The following is a 27,198-nucleotide window of genomic DNA, read 5'->3' on the forward strand; positions in this document are numbered from 1 at the left end:
TAACATTCAGTCATAAAACCAAAGTCTAGAGAGGCTTTAAAGGGCTTTAGGTTCAGTGAGTCAGCTCCTATTCTAATAGGAATAGTCTTTATTAAAATACCAGACATACCTACAGCTTTCTTTGGTATTTCTCTCAATGACCTCAGCCTTAGGGACACACCCTGGAGTGGGCTTTTTAGAAGCGACAGCTGAGCAATGACCACTTACCTAAAAGTATAATCCTTTGTGAATATGTCCAAGAAGTCCTGCTTTTAGGGTGCATATTTCCATGCTTTGCAGTTCACAAATGGTCTCTCAGCAGCTCAGAGGATATTTGGCTATCTTACTGTTAATCCAACCAAAGTTCCTTCCTCATTTTATAGCCCTAACGAGTTCATGGTCTGCCTCTGTAATGCTACTCAGAATGAATTGTGAACAAGATCTAGAGTTAATGACACGATTCAGATTTTCCTTTGTATACCCTGGCAGATAAGCACAATGCATTGTCACCACCATCCACACTCCAACACTAGCAGAGACTGAAGGCCCTGAAGGGTAATGGCTAATGGCTCTGTCATGCCTCTAGCCTCGGCAGTCTCTGCATCAGCCTGGTATTCTGACAAATGTACCCCCTAATCTTTTTCAGAGTACTCCAAGAAATGTAACCAGGGCAAACAATGTCACCTCCCCCACAGAGAGCCAACACCCTCGAATTACCTTCCTCCAGTTCATCCATGCTTCCGATTTTCCTGGATCCATCAATGGTGTAAATGTAACGCACTCCCTGAGGCAGGTTGATGTTGTCAGACAGAGATCGAGTCAGGTCAGCCAGCAAGGCATCGAAGCTGCGAAAACGGTCAGAGGACACAGCGTACACAATCCCCTTGAAGTAGCGGTCCCCATTGCGGTAGAAACGTACCTTCTTGGCTTTCTTCTCGTTGCTAAGAGCTTGCAAGGTTCGGGTTCGGTAGAAGCTACAATGCGCGCTGTGAGTGGGGCTCGGCAGCCCATTCATCCGTGAGCCCCGCATGTTCCTGGATGTCTTATCTCTTTCGTCAAAATGTCCAAAATCAAGTTCCATATTTTGGTGGAACCTCAGAGACCTGAGTGGTGGACAAAAGGGGGTGAAAAGAGGCAAAGGAAACGGGGGAGGAAGTGTGGGGGGGGGGAGAAAAAGAAAGGAATTCAAATATTAGCCAGATCCAGTTCTGCAATCTGCTGCTTGTAAAAAGAACTGGTTGAAAAAGCCCGTGACCCATCTGCTGCTTGCCCCTGACCTGCAGGAATATTGATCTTAATAGAAAGAAGGAGGGGCTGGGGGAGGTGCAGACGGTGGTGGGGGTTGGGGTGAGAGATAGAGAGGGAGGCACTCTGGGCACTGTTCCAAACAGGGGCGAGGGAGGGATTTTGAAATCCCTTGAAATCCTGGGACTTATTGACAGTGGCTCCTATCAAAATGTAACTTCGGGCTAAATACATTAAAACTGGCATCTGTTTCTTCACACATGCCCACATGACTAACAGTTGTAAATGAATCCATAGCCTGACAAAAATCCCCTTGAAGAGAATAGAATAGAAGGTGCTGGCTGAGGTTAGCATCTCCAGTTTAGGAAGCAATCTTTGTGCCTCGGTAATATGGTAATATGACTTCGGAGGGGAAGGTTTTTCATTTTATCCCAAATCCTCTTTCCTGCTCTGATGCGTGCATCCCCTCCCCACCCCACCCCCCACCCCCAATAAACCAGGATTCTCCTTTAAAGGGACACAGCCTCCAGGGAATAGCTAGTGTCTTTGTGCTATTCATCAGACCCTTTCCCCATCAAGCTGGTGCAGCTATCTAACATTCATAAGAAATAAGCTGGGGGAAAAAAGGATTAGAAAAATCAGTTATTTAACAAGTTATTAGCTCTGCTTTCCCTCTGGTACCATTTGGTCACAAAATCCTTCCCCCCCCCTTTTTTTTTTGATATGTGCTCTATCCCTCCCCAGTGAGGCAGCCCCACCTCTTAATGGACTAATTTAATTGTTGAAAGATTCCCAAGTGAGTTCCTGAAAAGCATATGGGACCTTTGGAAACAAGCACACCTTTCATTGTTCTGGATTTCTACCCTGACTGAAGGGGCATTTTCCCTCTCACAGTAGCAATTCACCCCCAAATTTATCTATTGCCCAGATGCATTAGCTAAGGCAAAAGATGGTCATTTGTCAGATTTGCTTTTCCCCCTTCTGCTGAACCAGAAGGAAAGGAAGGAAAGAAGAGAAAGAAGAAGAAAGAAAGAAAAGAAAAGAAAAGAAAGAAAGAAAGAAAGAAAGAAAGAAAGAAAGAAAGAAAGAAAGAAAGAAAGAAAGAAGAAAGAAAGAAAGAAAAGAAAGAAGGAGGAAGAAAGAGAAGGAAGGAAGGAAGGAAGGAAGGAAGGAAGGAAGGAAGGAAGGAAGGAAGGAAGGAAGGAAGGAAAAGAAAATGAGAAATAAAGAAAAAATCAGAACATGAAACCAAACACAACAGAAGCTTCAAGCACTAGCAAGGTAGTGACCACAGCCTAGGAACCTAACTATTAACATGCATCTCACAGATGGAGATAAAAGGACTCACAGAGCGAAGAGAGCTCAGCTGCTACACACTGCCACATCGAGATATTTGCAAGGGTCCAGGAGGACAGGACATAAAAGAGGACTGGTGCCTAGAAGGCTTGCCAGGCGCTATCCTTCTTTTCTTCCAATGTCACCATGACCTATGCTGAGCTCAGCATTGTCTCTGTCAGACAACCTGCAGTGGTGAGAGACCCCACCTCCTCAAGACAGTAGCAAGCATTTCCTCAGGCATGCCAGTAACACTTGGCTTTGCTTTAGGATCACGGGTGGTATAATTCTAAATCAACATGACAGTGAAAACAAAGAAACAGCAAACTCACTTTTCCAAAGAAAAATCCCAGGTAAAGGCTTAGGGAAAAAAATCCGATAGAATTAAGGCAAAATAAAAATTTTTTTAAAAAGGAGAGAGATAGCTAGAGCGAGCGCTTTGCCTTATGCTTTTCCCGTTTGACATCTGTTACATTCTGCCTGAAAATCACTGGAAAGCCCCACTCACCGGTTTTCTGCTGTTTGGGTGGAGATGCTGAGAGAAAGAAAACCAATCTCTCTATGCCTTTGTTGTCTGAGCTCCAAGCAAGAAATTCCTGCCAGGGTGGATAGATGCCTTCTAGGTCCTAGTGCCTTGTCCAGCTTCTCCCCTATAACTCAGGCTTAGTGAATCCCCCCAACTCCTATGATTAATTACATGGCTTTTTTTTTTCAATTCACAGGCTGCATTAACAGCTAGAAAGGTTTCATTTATAACTAACAGGAAATTGCAGGGTAGCAAAAAGATTGCACAGGCAAGTACAGAATGTTCTAATGAGCAATGCGCTACCCTCCCCCTTCCGCACCTCCCACCCTTTTTGTTTTTTTAAAGAGAATTGGCAATTTCACTTGGCCAAAACCTTGGCCTAATCTGCCTGGGGACCAGACTCAGTCAAACCAGGAGGCTCCTTAGAAATTGTAGCTCCCTTTTTTTCACCTTCTTGAGACAAAACAATCAAATCTGAATGTTCTTAAAGTATCTTACTTAGTTCATGCATCCAACAACTGGCTGTTTTTGAAAGAAGGTCAGTGGAGTAGACTGCGAGGGAGAAAGAAATAGAAAAGACAGGGGGAAAGACTTCCAGAATTTCATGGGGGATAATGTCGAAAAAGGATCCCAAAGATCATTTAGCTTGCTGCGATGATCTGGTGAATGGGATCTGTGGCATTTACCTATGAGAGTTCGTGAGTTCAAATCCAATGCAGAAGACCTTTCCATGTGAAGTCTGATGGCCACAAGGTAAATATCAATGGGTCCTCAAATTTCTAAATGTCTTCTTTGTGTCAAATACGTTCTCAAAGGGAAGGAAGCAACCGCCTTAAATTCATGAAATCAGGCCAAGCAATGAGACAAAAGAAGAGAAAGGTGAGAGAGTAAACTAGGGGCGGTCTACCATCCTCAAAACTGAGACTACTCGTATTAATAGGTGGTGTCTTGAACGACCGTGACTCCATTGTCGCTTGGCTTCAGAAAACTCAGAGCTATTAATAATGCTCCGTGATTATCTTTTTTAAAAAAAGATTTTATTTATTTATTCACGAGAGACACACAGAGAGGCAGAGACATAGGCAGAGGGAGAAGCAGGCTCCCTGCAGGGCTCCCTCTTGGGGACTCTATCCCAGGACTCTCGGATCATGCCCTGAGACGAAAGTAGACGCTCAACCGCTGAGCCACCCCTCCGTGATGATCTTCTATCCGATTCCTAATACAATTAGCCCTCCTTTTGAGATATAGCATTTTGATAACAAATAGGTAAGCATTTTTTGTGCATGTGTTTTACTTAAGAAGCCTCAAAGTGGGATTTTAAAAAAATGATATTCCTTCTTGGGAAGGTGTTGGTAGAGTTCTTGAAGGTATCTTAGTTCAAGCCTCAGCTCTCTGTGTTAGTGGGGTCCACGGCCTCCATGTGCAACTTGCCTAGCCAAGGCTGCCCACCTTGCTGCTGCTCTACTGGCTTCTAAATAGGTACCTCAGGGGACCACAGGTGTCTGGTGTATTCTCTTCCATTTGTTTCTGTCTTATACACTTATCTCCAGAAAGATCAGGGTTATTCAGGTCAAGAGCAGACACATAAATATCAAAAAATAGGGGCGGGGAAATACGGGAATTCTGAACAATGGTTGTAGCTTCCTGGTCCAGCAAGGTCAATGTATTAATTTTTTATGGCACATCATAAGCATTTCATAAATAACAGTGATTGGTTTTGTATCAGAATTCCATTTTTTTTTTATTTCTGGGAAGGATAGAAAAATGGATGGGATGTCACAACTTAAACATAAAGGATTTAGAATAGATTTTAGAAGGCATTTATTCATGATATAGGCTTTGCAACACTACTACGGAAGCCGTAGAATGACTTTAGGAGACAGTCTAGGGTAAATGATTTCATTTGTTTATATACATCAAGGAGCAGATGGGTGAACATGATCAATGTTTCCCCATGTGAGGTTTGTGGATGTTAATGTGTTCTTTAAAAACAAACCAACAAAAATGGTTCTTTGGACAAAAATGTTTAAAACGTGGTGGGAAAAAAAATAAATAAATAAAATGTGGTGGGATAAACAAAATTTGTTTTCTTGACCATAAAACTTCTCCTGTAATTTACTTAAAATATCTCATGTGTCTCCAAAAAGGCAATTTAGTATAAAGGGCTTCCTGCTTTTTTTCAGAGCTCAGAACCTCTTTTTCTTCTCACAGACTAATGTTTCATGGATAAACCTTTTGCAAAAACTGAGTTAGATCATCTTGCAAACATATTTCCTCTCAAAGAACTCTCAGCTACTCGTCAGGAGTTTTCTCCTACTTTCTCAAAGGAGAAGAATAACTGGCAGAAAAGAAGGCTCAGGCACAAGTCCAGGGAGAAAGTGCATCTTTATGTGTGGAAGTCAACTTTGAAGATGAAGGGAGAATCATGGTTGAGGGCTTAATGGAGTGAAGAGATCAAAGAAAAAGGACAGCAACCCCATTGTGGGAAAAGTGGCAGTAAAAACTTTTGGAATAATTCCCATGTGCTCACACTCACTGCCCCTGAGGAGCTTGAAGACTTATTGAGGAGGCAGGACAAGAATATGTATCTTGGGGGATCCCTGGGTGGCTCAGGGGTTTAGTACCTGCCTTCAGCCCAGGGCGTAATCCTGGAGTCCCAGGATCAAGTCCCATGTTCGGGATCCCTGCATGGAGCCTGCTTCTGTCTCTGCCTCCCTCTCTCTCTCTCTCTCTCTCTCTCTCTCTCTCTCTCTCTCTCTGTCTCTCACGAATAAATAAAATCTTTTTTTAAAAAAGAATATGTATCTTGAAAAAATCATGAAAGGGAAGGGCTTAGATTGTTCTTGATAGGTTGTGGTTTGGGTTAATCAAACTCAGCTGATTAACATCACACATACACACACATACAATCACTAGAGCACATTACCTATCAAAAACACAGAGAGTAGGATCTAGGGTGGGGCAGGGTAAGCAACAGGCAGCAAAGTTGAAAATATATACAAATTGTTTACAGGGACCACAGAACTGTAACGTAGTAGGAATAAATCCAACAAATACATGTAGGATCTTTATTGAGAAAATCATAAAATGATTGAAGAACATAAGAGAAACGGAAACAAACAGAACCAGACCATGCTTCTGGATGGCAAGATGCAATGTTGTAAGGGTAGCAGCCCTCCCCCAAAGTAATCTATATTTATGAAGAAAATCCAGTAAAAGCCACAAGAGAAATTTTTGTGAAATTCATAAATATCAGTTGTAGTGAGATATCTGTCATTGTAAGGGTTAAAGGAGTAAATATATGTAAAGTGCTTAGAACAAACCCTGGCATATAATATATATGATACAAGTATTAGTTTTTATTTTCCCCTCAAATATTCACATAGCAACTCCTTCACTTCTGTCAAATCTTTGCCCAAATAGCAACTCTTCAACAAGACCCATCCAAGGGGCACCTGGGTGGGTCAGTGGTTGAGTATCAGTCTTTGGCTCAGGTCATGATCCCAGGGTCCTAGGATTTAGTCCCGCATCCAGCTTCCCAAGGGGAGCCTGCTTCTCCCTCTTCCTATGTCCCTGCCTTTCTCTGTCTCTCATGAATAAGTGAATACAATCTTTTAAAAACAAACAAAAAACAAGACCCACGCAGACCATTCTATTTAAAGTTAGAACTTTCCCTCTCAAGGAAGCATTCCCAATTTCCTTTATCCTGCTCTATTTTTTCCATAACGTTTATCATCTTCCAACATACTATATAATATACCTATTTATTATTTTTATTAAATATCTTGGCAAGTAGAATATAAGCTCTGCAAGGGCAGACATATTCTAGCAGCTTTAATGAAATACAGTTCACCATATCAATAGTAATATTTTTGTTTTTATTTTTTAGGACTTTTTTAGGATTTTGTCTTATTTTTTTAGGATTTATGTGTGGATGAGTGGGGGGAAGGGCAGAGGAAGAGGGAGAGATTCTCAAGCAGACTCCCTGCTGAGCACAGAGCCCAATGTGGCACTCCATCCCAGAATCCTGAGATCATGACCTGAGCTAAAATCAAGAACCGAATGCTTAACCAACTGAGCCACCCAGATGACCCTATTTGTTTTTAATACTGTACTAAAATAAAAATGCCTAGAACAATGTCTAACACACAGTAGGTCTGAGTATTTTATTTTATTTTTAAAGATTTTATTCATTCATGAGAGACACAGAGAGAAAGAGAGAGGCAGAGACATAGGCAGAGGGAGAAGCAGGCTCCACGCAGGGAGCCCGATGTGGGACTCGATCCCGGGTCTCCAGGATCAAGACCTGGGCCGAAGATGGTGCCAAACCACTGAGCCACCCAGGCTGCCCTGGGTATTTTTTTTTTATTTTTATTTTTAATTTTTATTTATTTATGATAGTCACACAGAGAGAGAGAGAGAGAGAGAGAGAGAGAGAGAGAGGCAGAGACATAGGCAGAGGGAGAAGCAGGCTCCACGCAGGGAGCCCGATGTGGGACTCGATCCCGGGTCTCCAGGATCAAGACCTGGGCCGAAGATGGTGCCAAACCACTGAGCCACCCAGGCTGCCCTGGGTATTTTTTTTTTATTTTTATTTTTAATTTTTATTTATTTATGATAGTCACACAGAGAGAGAGAGAGAGAGAGAGAGAGAGAGAGAGGCAGAGACATAGGCAGAGGGAGAAGCAGGCTCCACGCAGGGAGCCCGATGTGGGACTCGATCCCGGGTCTCCAGGATCAAGACCTGGGCCGAAGATGGTGCCAAACCACTGAGCCACCCAGGCTGCCCTGGGTATTTTAAAAGTGGATTCAGTAAAGGAAGAATGGAATATTCAATATATGGTATTGAGACAATTAACTTTCATATGGAAAAAATTAAATTAGATCCATACCTCGCACCATACATAAAAGTAAATTCCAGATGTCTCAAAGTCCTGAATATAAAGAACAGACCTTTACAATTATTAGACTAAAATATGGGAGATTCTCTTTAAATCTTTGTAGTTGGAAAAAAAAAGACTTTAAAAACCAAGATGAAAAAGCAGTAATCTCATAGGGAAATATTTGTAAACTTGATTACATAAAAATTTAAAGCTTCTGAAGGTGAAAGAGAGCATTAAAACATTAAAAGATAAGTAACAAAATGAGAAAAGATATTTGAATCTTATTTAACTAACAAGGATTAATGTCCTGAAATATATAATATAAAGTTTTATCAATAAGGCAAAGGCAAAACTCCAATAGAAAAAAATGAGCAAAGGATTAGTCCAGATTATTAAAAGGAGAGGAAACCTTGATGGCCATAAACACATGAAAATATGCTCAACTTCACATAACTAGGGAAATCCAAGTTAAAACAGAAATTACATAGTTTGCAGCCATTAGTTTGGTAGAAATTTTTAATATGGCATAGCAAGTATAGGCAAAGATAAAAAACAGTTGGAACTCCATACAATGTTGGAGGAAACATAAATTGGTACAATTTTGGAGAGTAGTTTTTGGCAGCAGCTAGTAAAGTTGAAAGCATGTCTCAATCTATGACCTAGAAATTTCATTTCTAGATACCCATGCTGGAGGAATGTTCACACATGAGTTCAAAGAGATTGCTACAAGGATATTTATGAAAGCATTATTTGGAATGTGGGAAAAAGAAAACAATCCAAATGCCCATCATTGGCATACTAATCTGATTAGTGGTTATTCATATGTGAAATGTTACATACAGTGAAATAGAATAAATGAGTGTTAAGTGTAAGTGGTGGTACACAGATTTCCCGTGCAGCAGTAAGTTTTCATTTCTCTGGTAATGAAATGCCCAGGAGTGCAATTGCAGAGCCATATGATACTTGTATGTTTAATTTTATAAGAAACTGCTAAACTTTCTTCCAGAGTGGCTTAAAATTTTACTTTCTCATCAGCAATGTATGAGAGATCCAGTTTCTGTACATCCCCACTGGCATTGGGTTTTTTATTTTAGCCATTCTAATAGATGTGTCATGATATCCCTTTATGGTTTTAATTTTCATTTCCCCAATGTGTAACAGTGTTGAATATCTTTCGTGTGCCTATTTTCCAACTGTGTATCTTCTTCAGTGGGATGACTCTGTGCCTTTTGCTCATTTTCTAATTGAATTTCTGGGGTTTGTTTGTTTTTAAGATTTTTTATTTTTAAGTAATTTCTACACCCAACATGGGATTCAAACTCAAAAACTTCAAAATCAAGAGTCTCCTGATCCACCGACAGAGCCAGCCAGGCACCTGCATGTTTTTTTTTTTTTTTTAATGTTGAGTTTTGAGAGTTTATTATATATTCTAGATATAAGACCTTTGTCAGATACGTGGTTTGCAAATATATTTTCTTAGACTGTTGCTTTTTTTTTCATCCTCTTATCACGGTCTTCCATAAAACCAAAGTTTTAATTTACTTTTTATTTTATGGATTGTGCTTTTTATTTTTTAAGATTTTATTTATTTATTCATCTGAGACACACAGAGAGAGGCAGAGACATAGGCAGAGGGAGAAGCAGGCTCCCTGTGGGGAGCCTGATGCAGGACTCAATCCCAGGACTCCGGGATCATGACCTGAGCCAAAGGCAGACGCTCAACCACTGAGCCACCCAGGCACCCCTGGATTGTGCTTTATAAAAAGATTTTTTATTTGAGTATAGTTGACACACAATGTTATATTAGTTTCCAGTATACAATATAGTGATCCAACAGCAACTCTATATGTTATGCTCTGCTCATGACATGTGTAGCTCCCATCTGTCACCATACAGCCCTATTACAATGTCATTGACTATATTCCCTATGCAGTGCCTTTTATTCTCGTGACTAATTCCATAACTGGAAGCCTGTACCTCCCATTCTCCTTTATCCATTTGCCCATTTCCCCATCACCCTCCCCACTGGGAACCATCAGTTTGTTCTCTGTATTTATAGGTCAGATTCTGCTTTGTGTTTGTTGATTAATTTGTTTTGTTTTTTGGATTCCACATGAGTGAAATTACATGGTATTTATCTTTCTCTGTCTGACTTGTTTCACTTAGCAGAATATGCTCTAGGTTCATTCACATTGTTGTAAATGGCAAGATCTCATCCTTTTTTATGGATGTGTGATACTCTAGTGTGTGTGTGTGTGTGTGTGTGTGTGTGTGATATCATCCTTATCCATTCATCTATCAATGGACGCCCAGGTTGGTTTTATGTCTTGACTATTGTAAGTAATGCTGCAATAAACATAAGGGTGATTATATCTTTTCAGATTGTTTTCATTCAGTTTGAGTAAATAGTAGGGGGATTCCTGGATTATATGGTATTTCTATTTTTAATTTTTTGAGGAAACTCCACACTGTTTTCCACAGTGGCTGCACTAACTTACATTGCCACCAACAGTGCATGTTTCTTTTTCTCCACATCCTCACCAAAGCTTATTTCTTGTTTTTTCGATTCGAGCCATTCTGACAGGTGTAAGGTGATATCTCATTGCAGCTTCGCTTTAAATGTCCTTGACAGTTAGTGAAGCTGAGCATCTTTTCATGTGTCTGTTGTTCATCTGTATGTCTTCTTTGGAAAAATGTCTATTCAGGCACTCTGCCCATTTTTTTTAAAGATTTTATGTATTTATTCATGAGAGACACAGAGACAAAGAGAGAGGCAGAGACACAGGCAGAGGGAGAAGTAGGCTCCATGCAGGGAGCCCGATGTGTGACTGGATCTCGGGTCTCCAGGATCACGCCCTGGGCCGTAGGGTGGCACCAAACCGCTGAGCCACCCGGGCTGCCCTCTGCCCATTTTTTAGCCAATCGTTTGTATTTTAGTGTTGAGTTGCATAAGTTCTTTAGATTTTTTGCATATTAACCTCTTACTGGATATATCATTTGCAATATCTTCCCCTATTCAGTAGATTGCCCTTGTTGATGGCTTTGCTTGCCGGGCAGAAGCTTTTTATTTTGTTTTTGTTTTTGTTTTTAAGCTTTTTATTTTGATGTAGCCTCATTTGTTTCGTTTTGATTTTGTTTCACTTGCCTTAGGAGACCTATCTAGAAAAATGTTGCCACGGCCAGAGAAGTTACTGCCTGTGTTTTCTTCTAGGATTTTTACAGTTCAGGTCTCATGTTTAGGTCTTTAATCCACTTTGAGTTTATTTTTGTGTGTGATGTTAGAATGTGATTCAGTTTCATTACTTTGCATGTAGCTATCTGTTTTCCCAGCACAATTTACTGAAAAGACTGTCTTTTCCCCATTGTATATTCTTGCCTCCTTTGTCATAGATTAATTGACCATATAAGCATGGGTTTATTTCTGGGCTCTCTATTCTGTTGCATTAGTCTATGTGTTTTAGTGCCATCACCAACTATTTTGATTACTCTAGCTGTGTAGTATGGTTTGAAATCCAGAAGCATGGCATCTCTAGTTATGTTCTTTCTCAAGATTGCTTTGGCTAGGGCAGCCCTGGTGGCTTAGTGGTTTAGCACCACCTTCAGCCCAGGGCGAGATCCTATAGACGCGGGATCGAGTCCCATGTTGGGCTCCCTGCATGGAGCCTGTTTTTCCCTCTGCCTGTGTCTCTGCCTCTCTCTGTGTCTCTCATGAACAAATAAAATCTTTAAAAAAAAAGATTGCTTCGGCTATTTGGAGTCTTTTGTTGTTTACGGATTGTGCTTTTGGTGTCATATCTAAGAACTCTTCACAAAGTCTAGGTCCTAAAATTTTCAACTATGTTATATCCTGAAAATTTTATAGATGTATGTTTTACAATTAAATCTATGATCCATTTTGAGTTCGTTTTTGTATAAGCTGTTAAATTTAGATTGTAGTTAATACTTTTTGTCTACGGATATGTGGTTGCTCCAGCACCATTTGTTAAAAAGATTATCTTTTCTCTGTTGAGTTGCTTTTTCACCTTCATCAAAAGTCAACTAAATATATTTAATGTGGGTCTATTTCTCTGTTCTCTATTCTAGCCCATGGATTTTTGTGTCTATCCCTCCTCCAATATCAAACCATCCTGATTATTGTAGCTATAAAAAGGCTTTGAAATCAGGTAAATTGATTTCTTCCATTTTATTCTTTTTTTTTTTTCAAAATTGTTTTGGCTGTTCTAGGTCCTTTGCCTTTCCATAGAAATTTTATAATAACCTGGTCTGTATCTATCAAAAATCTTGCTGAGATTTTTGAAAAATGATTTTACTTGTTTATGTGTGAGAGATTGTGTATGCACACAGAGAAAGGAAGAAGCAGACTCCCCACTGAGCCCAGAGCCTAATGTGGGGTTTGATCCCAGGACCCTGGGATCATAACATGATCCGAAGGCAGATGCTTAACTAACTGAGCCACCCAGGCAGTCCTCTTGCTGAGATTTTTGATAGGAATTGTGTTAACCTATCTACCAATTAGAAGAGAATTCACATCTTTCTATATGGAGTCCTCCAATCCATGTATGTGACATGTCTCTTCATTTATTTATATCTTCTTTGATTTCTTTCTTCAGTGTTTTATAAGTATCTACATACACATACTATACATGTCTTGTTAGATATATACTAAGTGTTTTTGAAAGGATTGTATATGATATTGTACCTAAAATTTTGCTTTCTGCATGTTCGTTGTTAGAAATGCAATTGATTTTTGTATGTTGACTTGATGTTTTGCAACTGTGCTGAATTCACTTATTATCTTCATAAGTTTTTTGTAATTATCTTGTGATTTTCTACATATATCATGGCATCTGCAAATAGAGATGGCTTTATTCCTTTTGAATCAGAATGCCTTTTATTTCCTTTTTTTGCCTTACTGCTGGGACCAAATCTTCTATTGCTTTATATTAAAGAATAGTGGTGAGAATGGGCATCCCTAACTCATTTCCCCATCTTTAGTTGGAAAACATTTAGCCTCTTATCATTGTGATATTAACTGTCAGGGTTTTTTTTTTTTGTAGATGTTTTATGTTAAGTAAAGAAAATTCTCCTCTATTCTTAGAGTTTTCTGAGGCCTTTCAAAAATATCATGAATGGGGGGCACCTGGATGGCTCAGTTGGTTAAGCCTCTGCCTTTGGCTCAGGGTATGATCCCAAGGTCCTAGGATCAAGCCCTATGTGTCAGGCTCCCTGCTCAGAGGAGAGTCTGCTTCTCCTTCTCCCTTTTCTGCTCCTCAATGTCTGTGCTCTTTGAATCTCTCTCTCTGTGTCAAATAAATAAAATCTTTAAAAAAAAAAAAAACCATGAATGGATGTTGAATTTTGTCAAATGCTTTTTCTGCATGTATTGATTTGATCATGTGATTTTTTCTTCTTTAATCTGTTAATATGATTGAATACATAGATTTTTAAAATCTGTATAAATTTGCATATCGATACATTTCTTGATGCCTTTTTTAGTTTGAATCAATTACGAATTGAAAGCATTTCTTCGAAATAATGAAAAATCACACAGACAAGTAAAAACCTAAGCAGAGTTAGCAATCAAGTAATCAAAATATTTGACATAAAGCATACACAGGCCAAAAAAAAAAAAAGGAAAAAAGTATAGCAGTTAAAGTGCAGTAGTATTCAACTCTGCCTTCACAATAGAATCAAATGGGAGGCATTTTCAAACTATTCTTGATTATGATTTGATTTATCTTGTGTAGTACCCAAACATTAGTACTTTTTAAAGCTGCCTAGCAATTCTAATGTGTAGCCAAAGTTGAGAGCCACTGGCATAGTGGAAAGAACCTTATTGGGGTCAGATCTGACTTCTGATCCCAGTTATTATTTGCATGACCTTGAGCAAATTAGTGGAGTTTATCTCTAAAATAAGGATAATAGAAGGGTTGTTTTAAGGAATAAATTAAACATCATACATAAAGTTCCTTGCAGTATCCATGGTATATATAAAAATACATTTGCCAGACTCCCAGAATATAGAAGTATCATGTACAACTTATAAGAAGTATCCACAAAGAGAGGGATGACACCCTTCTTTACTTTTCCTCCTCCCTACTAGTTAAAAAATTGAATGATATGATTTGTGTGCAAGCAAACATGTTGCATCAGGAAATGGAAGCCAAGTATTAAGAATGGCAGAGCTAGATAGACTGGAGCCCTGGTGATTATGGAGCAACCATATCAGCCCTGAGAAACTTCTTAACTAACTTTGTTTATGTAATGGAGAATTAAGCTTATATCTTCTTGAGCCACTGCTATATACAGTTTCTTCACTTCCTCTGTTACACCTGATACAATGAAAAAAAAAAAAGATTCAATACATGGTCTTGTTTGAAATCACTCTTGATGGGCCAAAAACTGAGAGGAATGCATGAAAGATGGTGAGTACATGGGTTCTGATTTAAAAAGGAAACTACAGTCCAGGACATGAATAGGAGAGCATAGTAGAGTATTCTTATAGATGACGTAAGCATCACAGGAGCTCTCCATGACTGAAAGTAAAAACTAGGACGAAGGATTTGTCTTAGAGGCAACTACTCAGTATCACAGGAAGAAAAGCCAGAAGACTCAAATTGTGCCCATTCCTTTTGCCACCATATGCAGTAACAAAGGGATCAATATTCAAGTGAAAGCAATGAGTATGGGAGCTGAAGGCACTGAGATAGTCTAGTATGTTGGGTGACAGGCAATGGCCAAACAGTTAAGAGCATTTATGAGAAATAGGCGCACAGATTTATCAAGGAGCCCATATCATGGCATGTTCTCCAGCTCACTGACTCTGATTGAAAACATCATCTATCTATTCCCTCTATTCTCTGAAACAGGCTGCACAAACAGAGGGAACAGTTAGTCTAAAAAGAAATTTCAGCTACAGAGAGAAGCATATAATAAGAAAATCATCAAACATTTAAACAAAGAAAATACCATTAAATGCAGACAATAAACTCAACAAATAAAGAAGACTTTTCATCAGACAAATGGTCTTCAGAGAAAAATTTCTCAGAACATCAGTAGAAAATAAGAATAATTTTAGAATGGTAAGAAAATATATCACATCTATAAAAGAAGAAGTAGTTTTGAAACAATAACAGGTAAATACGAAAACTTAGAGATTTTTAAAAATAAATACCATAGGTAAAATTAAGATGTGAGCAAATCAACTGAAAAAAGATTTGTAATGGATACAGAGATCAAAACAATGAACTGGAAAATTGGGCTGATGCATTCCCCCAAAGCATAGGATAAAGGATAGAGTGATAGAAAGTAGTAAAGAAAAGGTGAGATGCATAAAGAACAGATCAAGAAATCTCCACCTTGTCTAATAGGAGTTCCACTGAATAAAAATTAAGAGAATAGGTGGAAATCAATATCTGAAGAATAGATGCAAAACAAAAAGCAAAAACAAAAAACCTCCTAGCGAAAGGGGAACCCTCTTGCACTGTTGATGGGAATATGAACTGGTACAGCCGCTCTGAAAAACTGTGGAGGTTTCTCAAAGAGTCAAAAATATAGCTACCCTATGACCCAGGAATTGCACTACTGGGATTTACCCCAAAGATACAGATGCAGTGAAAGACCGAGACACCTGCACCCCAATGTTTATAGCAGCAATGTCCACAATAGCCAAACTGTCGAAGAAGCCTCGGTGTCCATCGAAAGATGAATGGATAAAGAAGATGTGGTTTATGTATACAATGGAATATTACTCAGCCATTAGAAACGACAAATACCCACCATTTGCTTCAACGTGGATGGAACTGGAGGGTATTATGCTGAGTGAAGTAAGTGAATTGGAGAAGGACAAACATTATATGGTTTCATTCATACGGGGAATATAAAAAATAGTGAAAGGGATTAAAGGGGAAAGGAGAGAAAATGAGTGGGAAATATCAGAGAGGGTGACAGAACATGAGAGACTCCTAACTCTGGGAAACGAACAAGGGGTAGTGGAAAAGGAGGTGGGCGGGGCTTGGGGTGACGGGCACTGAGGGGGGCACTTGACGGGATGAGCACTGGGTGTTATACTATATGTTGGCAAATCGAACTCCAATAAAAAATATAGGAAAAAAAACCCCTCCTAAAATTGAAGTCATGAATATTCACATTGAAAGGACCCTTTAAGTGAGAAGGGGGAGGACTTATAAAAACAAGAATGGTAATTAAAATGAAGAAAACTTTAAACCTATACATATCATCATGTCATCAAGGATAACAGGAAAATACTAAAAAACTTGAAAAAGAAAATAAAGATCACCTACAATGGAACAAGAATAAGTCTGACACCAAACTTCCATTAGCAACATCAGACATAGGAAAACAATGGAACATATCTTCAAATTGTTGACTGAAAATAATGTTGAACCTCAGATTTTTTTTTTTTTAAGATTTTATTTATTTATTCATGATAGTCACAGAGAGAGAGAGAGAGGCAGAGACACAGGCAGAGGGAGAAGCAGGCTCCATGCACCGGGAGCCCGATGTGGGATTCAATCCCGGGTCTCCAGGATCGCGCCCTGGGCCAAAGGCAGGCGCCAAACCGCTGCGCCACCCAGGGATCCCAGAACCTCAGATTTAATACCAAATCAAACTATTATATAAGTGGGAGGGAGAAATAAAGCCATTTTGGACACAGAAGAGCCCAGAACACTTACCAACACAGAAACTCTTAAAAATAATTATTAGAGAATATACTTCTGCAAAAAGAAAATTTGTGGAAGGTAATGGTATTAAGGAAACGATGCTGAATAATTTGTGTATAGTGTATAGAATTAGAAAATTCATTTTAAAAATATGAGGTGCAACCTAGCTCCAACCTTGAGAAGGTTTGGCAAGTATAAAGTCAGTGAAAGGTATTACCTGTAAATTTTGTTCAAACCAAGCAACACATTGCGTTCTTCTATAACAACAAAGCAATAATGAATGCTTATGTAGTTTAGAATGGCATGAGGGATGTCTGTGGTCACTGGCCTAGTTTAAGTACCAGGAAACAAATTCTAGAAAGAGATCCGTTCCTGGTCTAAAATAACCTTGTATGGAGCAAAATGAAAGAAGGCAGAAAACTGACCTATACAATAGTATCCTCAAAAGATTTTATTTCACAAAATATTTCTTGAGCTTCTGCTCTGTGCCAGGTTCTGTGTAGGTGCTGAAGGGAGCAAAGACGAAGACAAAGTGGAAGATCCTGGTCTTTGAAGAGTTGGCATTCCTCATTGGGTCTTTCAGAAAAGAAAGGGGCTTTCAGATGAAGCTAGTAAGTCAAAGACATGGGTGAAAGACAGACCTATATTGGAATTTTAGGAAGCTCAATGTGCTAGAGAGTACAGGAAGACTTTGCACCCCAAACATCTGAAAGCAGAGAAACTAACTTGAAGCTAATCCTGTAATACAGTGAAAAGAGGCTTTGTGGAAGTTGGGAGCAATAAACATGGGAAATTTGAGTAAGGTTTCTGTAATCAAACCCTAGAGATTCTATCTTTTGTTGCATATTTATTTTTTTGTTGTTGTTGCATATTTAAAATAGAGTTCTCTCTTAAGAAGCCATGTGACATAGAAGAAAGTATAGACTTTAACTGCATGACTACAAGCAAATACTGAATCTCACTGAGCTTCGGTTTACTCAGCTACAAAATGTAAATACTAAAAGAGCCAACCCTGAAGAAATTTTGCAAGAATTAAATGAAATAATGCATAAAAGTTCTGGGCCCGTAGGTGGTAATATTAAATAATAACAATGATTTATAGAGCTATGGTTCAAAATTACCCTATAGATATGTTATTGAATTTTGTGTGTATATCACCCATTACAGTCACTATGGCTATATATCTAATTACCTCAAAACTTAGAAGTGTAAAGCAACCATCTATTATGGTCATAGATTCTGTGGGTCAGGAATTTGGACAGGGCACAGCAGGGATGCTCCAAAATGTCTGGGGCCTCAACTGGAATACTCAGAGGCTGGGAATGGAACCACCTAGAGGCTAGCTCACTCACATGTCTGGGAGTTGATACTGCTGTCATCTGGAGGCCTCAGGTACCCTCCATATTGAGCCTCTTTATGTGGTCTCCCTACTTGGGCTAGTTTGAGTTATCTCACGGCATGGTGGCTGTGTCAAAGAAGTATCTTTATTATGAACTAGCTTCAGAAGTAATAGAACATCACTTCTACTGTATATAATTGATTGGAGCAGTCATAAGCCCCTACCCCAATTTTGAGGGAAAGAAACATAAAGTCCACCTATCCGTGGGAGGAATATTGAGATCATAGTTTAAGAACACATGAGGTGAGAGATACTGTTGCAGTTTTGTAGGAAAATACAGTCTTTCATATAATCCAGATTTGTAAGTTCAAAGAGCAAATGTCAGATGGGATCCCAAAGTTTCTTCTGCCTATAGAACAGTATAATTGCTACTGTTGGTATGGGCTAGCACCCTTCAAAATTCTTTAGCCTTTAGAAATGAGGCTTGTGTTTTCCTCTTCCCAGGTGTTCAGATAAGAGGTTAACTTATTCGCATTGGAAATGACTGTACATTCAACAGCAGAATGACTTCCTTATGAGTTAATGACCTGTCTACACTGTATTCTGTGTCATAAATTTTATATTTATTTTTGTTCTAACCATTACTGCAACCTTGATGGACTATTATTGTGCCCATTTTACAAATTTAGACTCAAAAAGGCTAAGGTATCAGTAGTCAGGATTCAGGTACAGGTCAGATTCCAAAGTCTTGAGTTTTCTCCATTATAATTATTGCCTCTCCACTGGAGATATTTAAGTAGACTGTAAGGATCATCAGTTAGAGATGCTAGAGAGGGAAGTCCTATATCTAGTAGGAGTTTGGAACAAGACATCTGAGATTCTAAGTTTCTCTTCCAAATTTATACATATACTCTTTACCCAAACAAAATGATTTCTAGGGCATCCCTGGGTGGCTCAGTGGTTTAGCGTCTGCCTTTGACCCAGGGCATGATCCTGGAGTCCCCGGATCGATTCCCCCATTAAGCTCCCTACATGGAACCTGCTACTCTCTCTGCCTCTCTCTCTCCCTGTGTCTCTCATGAGTAATAAATTTAAAAAAATCTTTTAAAAAATGATTTCTATCCTACAGGATCTTTTTTTAAAGATCTTATTTATTTATTTATTCATGAGAGACACAGAGGGAGAGAGAGAGGCAGAGACACAGGCAGAGGGAGAAGCAGGCTCCATGCGGGGAGCCCGACGTGGGATTCAATCCGGGACTCCAGGATCAGGCCCTGGACTGAAGGCGGCGCTAAACTGCTGAGCCACCCTGGCTGCCCCCTACAGGATTTTATATGATATAATATCACTGGCTGTTTGTCCTGCATTGAAAGTTTACCTATTCAAAAGGAGACATGTTATATAGCAACTAATCTCATGAGCTTTGGAGTCAGACAGACCATGGTTTGATTCCTGGCTTTGCCATTTACTACTATGTATTTGGATAAATACACAGGACAAATTTAGCTGCCAGTGAAAGAACAACTGGTGAAAAGTGGCTTAAACAACAAATCTGCAGACAATTACAGGGTTCTTAATTCAGTGGCTCATCAGGAAACCAGTGCTTTCCATTTACTCCCTCTGCTCTCCCCAGTTTGTCATCAATGCCCCCTAGTATGAGACACAAGGTTACAGATGTTCTAAGCATCGTGTAAAGAACAATCCACTTTAAGCAACAAGAAAGACATTTCTTCCCATGAGCATTTTTTTTTTTTATTTTCAGTGAATACCTTTCCTAGAAGCCCTTAAGCAGACCTCTGTTCAAGTCCCCTTGGCTAGGATTAGGTACATTTCCATGCAGAAACCAACTATTGGCAAAAGGAATGAGATCCCTGTTTGGCTAAAATTAAGCATGATTTACCTTCTCAGGATTGGAAAGAGTTCAGCTCCTACACACACACACACACACACACACAAACACACACACAGACACACACACACACACATCATGACTACCCAAAGGAAGGTGAAAAAAAAATCAAGGTTCTATTAGCAAAGAAGAGTGGAAGGGACCAATAATGTTTGCTTTAGTACTTAGCATTTCTGAGCCTCACAGTGGGGTCATAGTACCTTTTTCCTCAAAGTACTGCTGTGACATTAACTGAGATAATTCTTATTAAATGCTCAATAAAAAAAAAAATTAAATGCTCAATAAATGTCAGCTATTAATGTGGTGGTTGATGTTATTGTTTGACTTTTAATTTGGTATCTCATCAATAGATGGTCCTTTCCATATTTTCCTTCTGTCCCTCACAGCTTGATATCAATGCCTTGTTTTACAGCCATAAGATGGATACAGCAACTCTAGGCATCATATGCAAATAATGCCTACAATCCTCAATTTCTGTATCTAAAATGGATATATTTCTATTTACCTCAAAGATTTGTTGCAAGGATTAAATGACACCATTCATATAAGAGCTCAATAAAGTCAGCCACTACTCTTCCCATTACTGATATCAATACCCTGTGCACGGTGCCTGGCATAATGTTAAGCACAAAGCAAGCATGCAACAAATGGTAGCTGTTGTAAATAAACATTTTGCACATCTAGTCTGTGCAAGAAAGGGCTGGATAATTTGTGAATCTTGGTTAGACAAATCTTTTTTTAAGGATTTATTTATTTTAGAGATAGAGAGAGCACCGAAGTAGGGGAGAAGCAGACAGAGAGAGAGAGAATCTCAAGCAGGTACCAACTACCTGCTGAGTATGGAGCCTGATGTGGGGCTTGATCCTCGAGACTGTAACCTGAGCCAAAATCAACAATTGGCCACTTAACTAATTGAGCCACCTCAGGTGCCCCTACGCAAAACCTTCTTACATACAATGTCAAAAGCAGAAACAACAAAGGAAAAAATAGATATCTTGGACTTCATCAAAATTAAGAACATTTGAGCTTCAAATGACATCATTGAGATAGTAAAATGACAACCTGCAGAATAGAAGAAAATATTGGCAAATGATATAGCTAATAAGAGACTTGTATGCAGGATATATAAAGACTCCTGAACTCAAAAGTAAAGCAACAAATAACCCAATTAAAAATGAGCAAATGATATGATAGACATTTCTCTAAATAAGAAAAAATTGACCAAATGGTCAATAAGCACTTGAAAAGATCTTCAGCATCATTAGTCATTAAGGAAATATATATCAAAACCAAAATGAGATACTACTTCACACCCACTAGAATGGAAGAATCATAAAGACAGATAATGAAAAGTATCGGCAATAATATGGTGAAATTGGAGCTTTCATGCACTGGTGATGGGAATGTAAAATGGTGCAGCCTTTATGGAAAGCAGTCTGGCAATTCCTCAAATAATTAAACATAGAGCTACTACATGATCCAGCAATTCCACAGCTAGGTATATACTCAAGAAAAATGTAAACATACATACACAGAGAAATTTGTACACAAATATGCAGAGCAGTATTACTCATAATAGCCAAAAGGTAGAAATAATCTAAATTCTTATCAATAGATGAATGGATGAATGACATATGCTATATCCATACAATGGAATATTATGCAGCCATAAAAGAAATCAAGTACCAATATGTGTTACAACATGGATGCACCATGAAACTAGTATGCTAAGTGAAGGAGGACACAAAAGGCCATATATTGTAAGTGTCCATTCATATGAAAAATCCAGAACAGGCAAATCCATAGAGACAGAAAACAAATTAATGGTTGCCGGGGGTTAGGGGTAGGGGGAATGGGAAGTGACTGCTAATGAGTATGGGGTTTCTTTGTGGGGTGATGAAAATGTTCCAAAATAGATTGTGATGATGATTGCACAGCTCTGTGAATATACTAAAATATGTCAAATTTTACATTTAAATGGGTGAATTTTATAATACATGAATTATATCTCAATAAACCTCTTTAAGAAAAAAAGAATGGTTCTCACCACTGTTATTCAACATAGTACTGGAAGTCCTAGCCTCAGCAATCAGACAACAAAAAGAAATAAAAGGCATTCAAATTGGCAAAGAGGAAGTCAAACTCTCCCTCTTCACAGATGACATGATTCTGTACATAGAAAACCCAAAAGAGGGATCCCTGGGTGGCGCAGCGGTTTGGCGCCTGCCTTTGGCCCAGGGCGCGATCCTGGAGACCCGGGATCAAATCCCACATCGGGCTCCCGGTGCATGGAGCCTGCTTCTCCCTCTGCCTGTGTCTCTGCCTCTCTCTCTCTCTCTCTGTGACTATCATAAATAAATTAAAAAAAATTAAAAAAAAAAAAAAAAGAAAACCCAAAAGACTCCACCCCAAGATTGCTAGAACTCATAAAGCAATTCGGCAGTGTGGCAGAATACAAAATCAATGCCCAGAAATCAGTGCCATTTCTATACACTAACAATGAGACTGAAGAAAGAGAAACTAATGAGTTAATCCCATTTACAATGGCACCCCAAATCATAAGATACCTAGGAATAAACCTAACCAAAGAGGTAAAATATCTATACCCTAAAAACTACAGAAAACTTCTGAAAGAAATTAAGGAAGATGTAAAGAGATGGAAAAACATTCCATGCTTATGGATTGGAAGAATAAATATTGTGAAAATGTCTATGCTACCCAGGGCCATTTACATGTTCAATGCAATCCCTATCAAAATACCATGGACTTTCTTCAGAGAGTTGGAACAAATCATCTTAAGATTTGTATGGAATCAAAAAAGACCCTGGATAGCCAGGGGAATATTGAAAAAGAAAACCAATGCCGGGGGCATCACAATGCTGGATTTCAAGCTGTACTACAAAGCTGTGATCATCAAGACAGTATGGTACTGACACAAAAACAGGCACATAGATCAATGGAACAGAATAAAGAACCCAGAAATGGGCACTCAACTCTATGGTCAACTAATATTTGACAAAGAGGGAAAGACTATCCACTGGATAAAGGATAGTCTCTTCAATAAATGGTGCTGGGAAAATTGGACAGCCACATGCAGAAGAATGAAATTGGACCATTCCCTTCCACCATACACAAAGATGAACTCAAAATGGATGAAAGATCTAAATGTGGGATCCCTGGGTGGCGCAGTGGTTTAGCGCCTGCCTTTGGCCCAGGGCACGATCCTGGAGACCCAGGATCGAATCCCACATCGGGCTCCCAGTGCATGGAGCCTGCTTCTCCCTCTGCCTGTGTCTCTGCCTCTCTCTCTCTCTGTGACTATCATAAATAAATAAATAAAAATTTAAAAAAAAAGATCTAAATGTGAGAGAAGAATCCATCAAAATCCTAAAGAACACAGGCAACAACCTTTCTGAACTTACCACAGTAACCTCTTGCAAGATACATCTATGAAGGCAAGAGAAACAAAACCAAAAATGAACTTTTGTGACTTCATCAAGATCAAAAGCTTCTGCACAGCAAAAGAAACAGTCAACAAAACTCAAAGACAACCTACAGAATGGGAGAAGATATTTGCAAATGACATATCAGATAAAGCGCTAGTATACAAGATCTGTAAAGAACCTACCAAACAACACCCAAGAAACAAAAAATCCAATCATGAAATGGGCAGAAGAAATGAACAGAAATTTCTCCAAAGACATACATATGGCCAACAAGTACATGAGAAAATGCTCTGCATCCCTTGCCATCAGGGAAATACAAATCAAAACCACAATGAGATACCACCTCACAATAGTGAGAATTGCAAAATTAACAAGACAGGAAACAACAAATGTTGGAGAGGATGTGGAGAAAGAGAAACCCTCTTGCACTGTTGGTGGGAATGTGAACTAGTACAGCCACTCTGGAAAACTGTGTGGAGGTTCCTCCAAGAGTTAAAAATAGAACTGCCCTATGACCCAGCAATTGCACTACTGGGTATTTACCCCAAAGACACTGATGTAGTGAAACGCCGGGACACCTGCACCCCAATGTTCAGAGGAGCAATGTCCACAATAGCCAAACTGTTAAGGAGCCATGATATCCTTCGACAGATGAATAGATAAAGATGATGTGGTCTATATATACAATGGAATATTACTCAGCCATCAGAAAGGAGGAATACCCACCATTTGCATCGACGTGGATGGAACTGGAGGGTATTATGCTGAGTGAAATAAGTCAATCGGAGAAAGACAATCATCATATGGTTTCACTCATACATGGAATATAAGAAGTAGTAAAAGGGATTATAAGGGAAAAGAATAGAACTGAGTGGGGAAAATTAGAGAGGGGGACAAACCAAGAGAGACTCCTAATTCTGGGAAACAAATAAAGGGTTGCAGAAGGGGTGGTGGGTAGGTGGTGGGGTTACTGGGTGACAGGCAATGAGGAGGGCACTTGATGGGATGAGCATTGGGTGTTATACTATATGTTGGCAAATTGAATTTAAATTAAAAAGAAAATAAAAAAAAGAATGGGCCAGGCCTTGCTAGAAATACAAAGATGAGGGGTGCCTGGGTGGCTCAGTGGGTTGGGCAGCTAACTCTTGGTTTCAGCTCAGGTCATGATCTCAGGGTGATGGGGTCAAGCCCCATGTCGGGCTCTGTGCTCAGCAGGGAATCAGTCTGCTTCAGGATTTTCTCTCTCTCTCTCTCTCTCTCTCTCTCTCTCTAAAATAAAGAAGTAGACTTTTAAAAAAATGAAATACAAAGATGGATAAAACCATAGTTTCCTTATGGCACTATTTGTCAGGAAGTTCAAGTACTGTAAAAAAAAAGAATAGCACTCCTGGTTCCATTTATGTTCCCTCCCTCATTTTTCTCCCATTCCACTTTTTAAATTTCTATTTGTATTTGATTTATCCTTACAAAATCAGTTCAAATTCTTTCTGGAATAAGGTGGGGGCATTAAGTAAACAAATGACCTGACCTCAAATAGCAATGATACAGGGTAGAAAGAGGTCAGTGCCATAAAGGAGACACTGCTGAAGTGTTCTGAGAGGAAGTAAAAAGAACTTCTGGAAGGGAAAAACAAAAGTGATCAGTGATCCTCCCCGTCCCCACCAGCCCCCACACCCGCCCCACTCTCCCAAAGCATCTTTGTACCCCTGCTCTCCAAATTAGCCCTGGGAGAAAGATGTCATAGGACATATAAATGGATCCCAGAGCACATGAGCAGAGCCAGCCAGGAGGTGCCTGTTCCAATGTGATGAACTCTGAGAACTTCATTTGTGTTAAGCTGTAGCCTGCATGGCAGCTAACCCAATGGTGAGAGGAAGGAAGTGATACGAGCCTCTTGAGCTGGAGTGTGCCTCCAACCTACACCTGACCAGCACCCAGCATGTGGAAACAAGAAATTCTTGGTGCATTAAGCAGCCCTATTGAAGAAGAGCCAGAACCGGGGAGGTGAGTTTTCAGCACGGCAGCTTCAGGCTGAGCTCAGCTGTTGGTGCAGCAGGCACTGGGCTTTCTGCTCAGAAGCTGTCAGAAGCATTATAATTAAACCTCCCCGCCTCCCCCTGACCAGGGCTGACAGCTGTGAGAGCAGAGCTGCTAGGAGAGGCACATATATTCTTGAATCAATTTGGATCCAGGAAGGGGGTGGGAATATTCCACCTCCACAATTTCCACAACAAAGGGCACTTCTATTCCTGGGAAACTCAGGAGTCAGAGGCGCCCAAGGCATCTTGCACGGAAGATTTCTCTCCATTTGGGAAAAGATATGGCAGTTTCTTATAAAGTGACATCTAGCTCTGTCTTATGACCCAGCAATTAAACTACTAGGTGTTTATCCAAGATAAATGCAAACAGATATCCAGGAAAAGCCTTGTATATGATTGTTCACAGCAGCTTTATTCATAATACCCCAGACTGGAAAGATCCCAGGGCTTCATCCATGGAGGAATGGACTAACAGACTGTGGCCTATTCAGACAATGGAATACTACCCAGCAATAAACAGGAAGGGTGTCCCGATACATGCAAGATGGATGAATCCCCAAACCATGTTAAATAAAGAGGGGTTACACAAAGGAATACATTTCGTGTGATTCCATTTATATCTTGCAAAATCAGTGGTGGAAAAAAAAGCAGAGCACTGATTACTCTGGGGGGAAGAGTGGGCAGGGAATGACTGGAAGAGGCACGAGGAAAGTTTCCAGGGTAATGATTATACTGTATCACTTCATGGGAGTTTAGTTTCCACAGGTAAAGGCATTTGCAAAATTCAGGGAAGGCACACCAAAGAGAAACACTGATTGGAAAATAAAATGAGAAATAAGGGTCATCGTGAAGGAAAGGAGCGACATGTGATGTTATCAGATTTGATTTTTTTAAATGTCAGTCTGAAGCAACTGATTTAAAAAAAAACAGCAAAAATCTTGAGCATTTTACTAAAAATGATATGCAGATGGCAAATAAGAACGTGAAAAAAATGTTCTGCATCATTTTCCATTAGGGAAATGCAAATTAAAGCCACAAGGAGAGATCAGAGCACACTTACTAGAATGGCTAAAATAAAAAATGATGACAAGCCCAAGGGCTGGTGAGGATTGCGAGCAACTGGTGATCTCCTATATTACCAGTCGGAATGCAAAACTGTGCCGCCATTCTAGAAAACAGTTCAGTAGCTTCTTAATACTGGTAAACATACACTTACTATGTATCTGAAGAATCCCACTTACAGATACTTACCCTAGAAAAATGAAAACTCCTGTCCACACAAAAACCTGTGTACACAGCAAGAATGGCTTATCTCCATTTTCTGATGTCTGAAGCCTCAGCTGGCAAGTTTTGAATGTCTGTGTATGACTTAGATGCCTGAGGACTGGAAGCATCTAGTGGTTTCTTCACCCATATATATGGCATGTGAGCTGAGATACATCAAAGACTGCTTAGTGGAGACTAACTATAGTTAGCTATAGCACCTACAAATGGTCACTCCATTGGAGTGTCCAGAGAGTGAGTATTCCAAGAGAACCAGGTGACAGCTGTGTGGCCTTCTCTGACCTCATCTCAGAAGTCACACAGTGTCACTTCCATCACCTTCTATTGATTAATACAAGTTGCTAAGGCCATCTCAGATTCAAAATGAGACGAATTAGACCCTATGTCTTGAATGGGGTAAGTTCGCACTACAGAACATGTGTGATTAGAGATATGGTTGCCTCTTTGGAAAATATGATCTGCAACAGGGAATGCAGAAAATTAATCCACGTATAAATCTAAATAGCCATCAAAGGGCACCTGGGTGGCC

The 27,198-nt window shown here is 39.5% G+C and overlaps 1 protein-coding gene across 8 annotated transcripts in view; it reads right to left on the bottom strand.

The window, feature by feature from the left end:
- The window catches only part of DCX (doublecortin), a 140,714-nt gene extending 113,827 nt beyond the window's left edge, over positions 1–26,887 (bottom strand). For all 8 annotated transcript variants that reach the window (XM_038588099.1, XM_038588096.1, XM_038588095.1 and 5 more), the window contains exons 1-2: positions 26,637–26,887; positions 697–1,082 (exon numbers count right to left, since the gene is read on the bottom strand). In XM_038588099.1, the coding sequence (XP_038444027.1) occupies positions 697–1,082; positions 26,637–26,779 (529 nt within the window). In that variant the 5' untranslated portion in view covers positions 26,780–26,887. The remainder of the gene's footprint in view (positions 1–696; positions 1,083–26,636) is intronic.
- Between the last annotated feature and the right edge of the window lie 311 nt (positions 26,888–27,198).

Source organism: Canis lupus, chromosome X (assembly GCF_011100685.1).
Source record: "Canis lupus familiaris isolate Mischka breed German Shepherd chromosome X, alternate assembly UU_Cfam_GSD_1.0, whole genome shotgun sequence".
In the NCBI taxonomy this organism is placed as follows: domain Eukaryota; kingdom Metazoa; phylum Chordata; class Mammalia; order Carnivora; family Canidae; genus Canis; species Canis lupus.